Source organism: Penaeus chinensis, chromosome 31, assembly GCF_019202785.1.
Source record: "Penaeus chinensis breed Huanghai No. 1 chromosome 31, ASM1920278v2, whole genome shotgun sequence".
Lineage (NCBI taxonomy): Eukaryota > Metazoa > Arthropoda > Malacostraca > Decapoda > Penaeidae > Penaeus > Penaeus chinensis.
In genome coordinates this window covers 10718201-10720700 of record NC_061849.1, presented here as the reverse complement: position 1 = coordinate 10720700, position 2500 = coordinate 10718201, and the positions used below count along the sequence as shown (strand labels likewise).

Here is a 2500-nt window from a genome sequence, read left to right as displayed (position 1 = left end):
TCAGAGGTAAATGCGAGAAGTTCCCTGCAGCAAATGTTGAAAAATGGTATGGGTGAATGAGAATTTCAAAATGGAATATCACAATGGATCAAGATGGAAATTCTGAAAATGGAGATCAGTTAATTGAACAGCAGAAGGCAGCTAAAATTACAAAGAAAAATAAAGGACCTGCTCTCACATTTCCAATGTCCTTGTGCTGAATCCTCTTCAAAAGTACTCATTTCCACACTAAGGAGTACACATAAATTTGCTGCTCAGAACAAAAACAACTTCCCTCCTTACAACATTGTTATTTGTATTATTTCAAAATGAGATGATGAGTATTAACCTACTGGCACCTGATAACTGAACTGCCCAACATAGTTTTGTTTAAAGTATTTTGTTTACACAAGCCAATTAGTGAATTTGGCCTTACCTAAAATTTCCATTCCTTGAATGTTATTATCATTTACTGACAATCCAGCACACAAATAATGCTAATCAATGGCAAGATATAAGTTTTGGAGGGTTCCATATAAAAATAAATTTATAGATAGATAGACCTGCTAACTGGACCAAAAATTCCCCCTGCCCCTCTATTGGTATGCTACTGATCACACAATATACAATGACATTATTCTATAGTCAAAAAGTTTTATTATAAAAGTTAGAAAAAAAGATACACACATATAAAACCAGTACTGATATCAATAAATAAACAGCATACCAGTTGTGCCCAAACTAGAGATAATCCAAATAAGCAAGAATACAAACAGACGACTGGGCCACTGGGGAGGGTCTTACATCAACTAGTTCTGGGTCCTTCCCATCAGCTCCTGGGAGTTTGAGAGACGCACTCAGGCATTGCTGAATCACTAAACGTCCCATCACTTCACTCATGATTATGTGTTGTAGCTCTCTAAAAGTTAAGAAAAAAAAAAGGTCATTGCATTAATACTGACACTAGAAAAAATATAATTGATTCTTAAATCATAAATAAATTACTTGAAAAAGTGTTTAAGTACATAGTTTTAAGAGTAATCAGTTTATGAAATCGAAACACTGATGAAATGCAAACCAGTTTTCTTTTTTCATTTCCATCTCAAACTGAAGATAGTCTTAAGAAGTTATTTAATACAGAAGTATAATACAATCAAAGGGTTAAAATTTGTAACTTTCATGTTAATTGTAGTGCTATAAAGGCACATATATGCGTATTTGGTATGAAGTGGTTATATTTACAGTAATGTAATGCAATTTCTGTTGACTGGTTTTATGGGAGCTCCAGTTGTGCATGCGCAGTGTGAATTTCTCGCTCTACCCTCAGTAGACCTACAATTGGAAGAACCCAATGGCAAGGCTGTCCTACATTCTCTCCAGCTGAGAATATACAGAGGATTCTTTGTTTTCCTAGGGGGTGGGGGGGTAGTAGGCCCCAGGAGGGGGTTACAGGGGCACAGCCCCCTGCATTTGACAATATAGTTGCTGATTAGGTACTGTGATTAGAATAGAGTGTGAGAATTCCGTACTGTGCATGTGTGACCAGAACTCCTGGAAAAATAATCAAAAGACATCACATTACCATACCATAAATGTATCATATATGATTCCTGCCAGACAGGGCTGTGGTTAAAATCTCATCCACAGATATGTGTGTGGGGGTTGGTGGGGGTGGGGGGTGCTAGTGCATGAGCTGGGGGGAGGGGGGGTGCATGGTGCATGTTCTGGTAACTGTGCGTGTACGTACAATCGTACATGTGCATGTGATTGGGTTAGCGTGTGGGAATTGGTTTGTATGTGGATGTGCAGGTGGGGTGGGTGCATGTGCCTGTGCATATGTGTGCATGGATATTCTAAGGATATCTCATCAGTTTTTGCTCTCTTCTGCAAAGCTGAACCACATAAACAAACAGGCAACACCCGAGATGTCAAATTCAATGGTCTGCAAGCTGAAATAGACAGCCGGCAATGCACAAATATTTGGTGCGTACGTGTAAGTACATCGCCAACTTTAAAATATCATTAGTAAATGTAAAAACCCATATAAAGCATTATTTATCCACAAATTGTAGAGCGGCCCATTGTTCTTGAAGTTCCCTTTCCTTTGTTACAAGCAATAAGCATTAAGTATCATGTAATACCACGTTAACAAGCCTATTAACGGATATAAACTACACCATCTAAAGAAAAAAACAATGACTAACTTTGTGTAATTATCGAGAACAACAGGTCGTTCGTCTGCCGATGCAATTCAAGCGTGTTTTTGTTTACAAACACAGGCAGGTTTTCTAACGGCGTTCGAGTCCATATAAAAATATAATAAAATAAGAACAAAAATAAAAGGAAATATAATCGAACATAATCATCCATGATCTCTTTTTTCATTAAAAAACGCAGTATGCATACTTATTATACAATAAGTGAATGTGTATCTCAGTCATTCTATTTAAACACACACACACACACACACACACACACACACACACACACACACACACACACACACACACACACACACACA

General features: G+C 37.5%; 2 protein-coding genes across 5 annotated transcripts in view; one reads left to right on the top strand and one right to left on the bottom strand.

Annotated features, from left to right (window-relative positions):
* The window catches only part of LOC125042230 (D-aminoacyl-tRNA deacylase 2-like), a 3263-nt gene extending 981 nt beyond the window's left edge, over positions 1–2282 (bottom strand). The window contains exons 1-2 of one of the 4 annotated variants that reach the window (XM_047637738.1): positions 2184–2282; positions 784–898 (exon numbers count right to left, since the gene is read on the bottom strand). In XM_047637738.1, the coding sequence (XP_047493694.1) occupies positions 784–879 (96 nt within the window). In that variant the 5' untranslated portion in view covers positions 880–898; positions 2184–2282. Of the gene's footprint in view, positions 1–783; positions 899–1221; positions 1478–1566; positions 1586–2120; positions 2146–2183 lie in introns of those variants that run through there. The other 3 variants (XM_047637740.1, XM_047637739.1, XM_047637741.1) reach the window with 3 other exon arrangements.
* Positions 1776–2500, top strand: part of LOC125042229 (putative defense protein 1) — a 27405-nt gene continuing 26680 nt past the window's right edge. Inside the window, exon 1 of the mRNA XM_047637735.1 lies at positions 1776–1962. Coding sequence (XP_047493691.1) covers positions 1781–1962 — 182 coding nt within the window. The 5' untranslated portion in view covers positions 1776–1780. The remainder of the gene's footprint in view (positions 1963–2500) is intronic.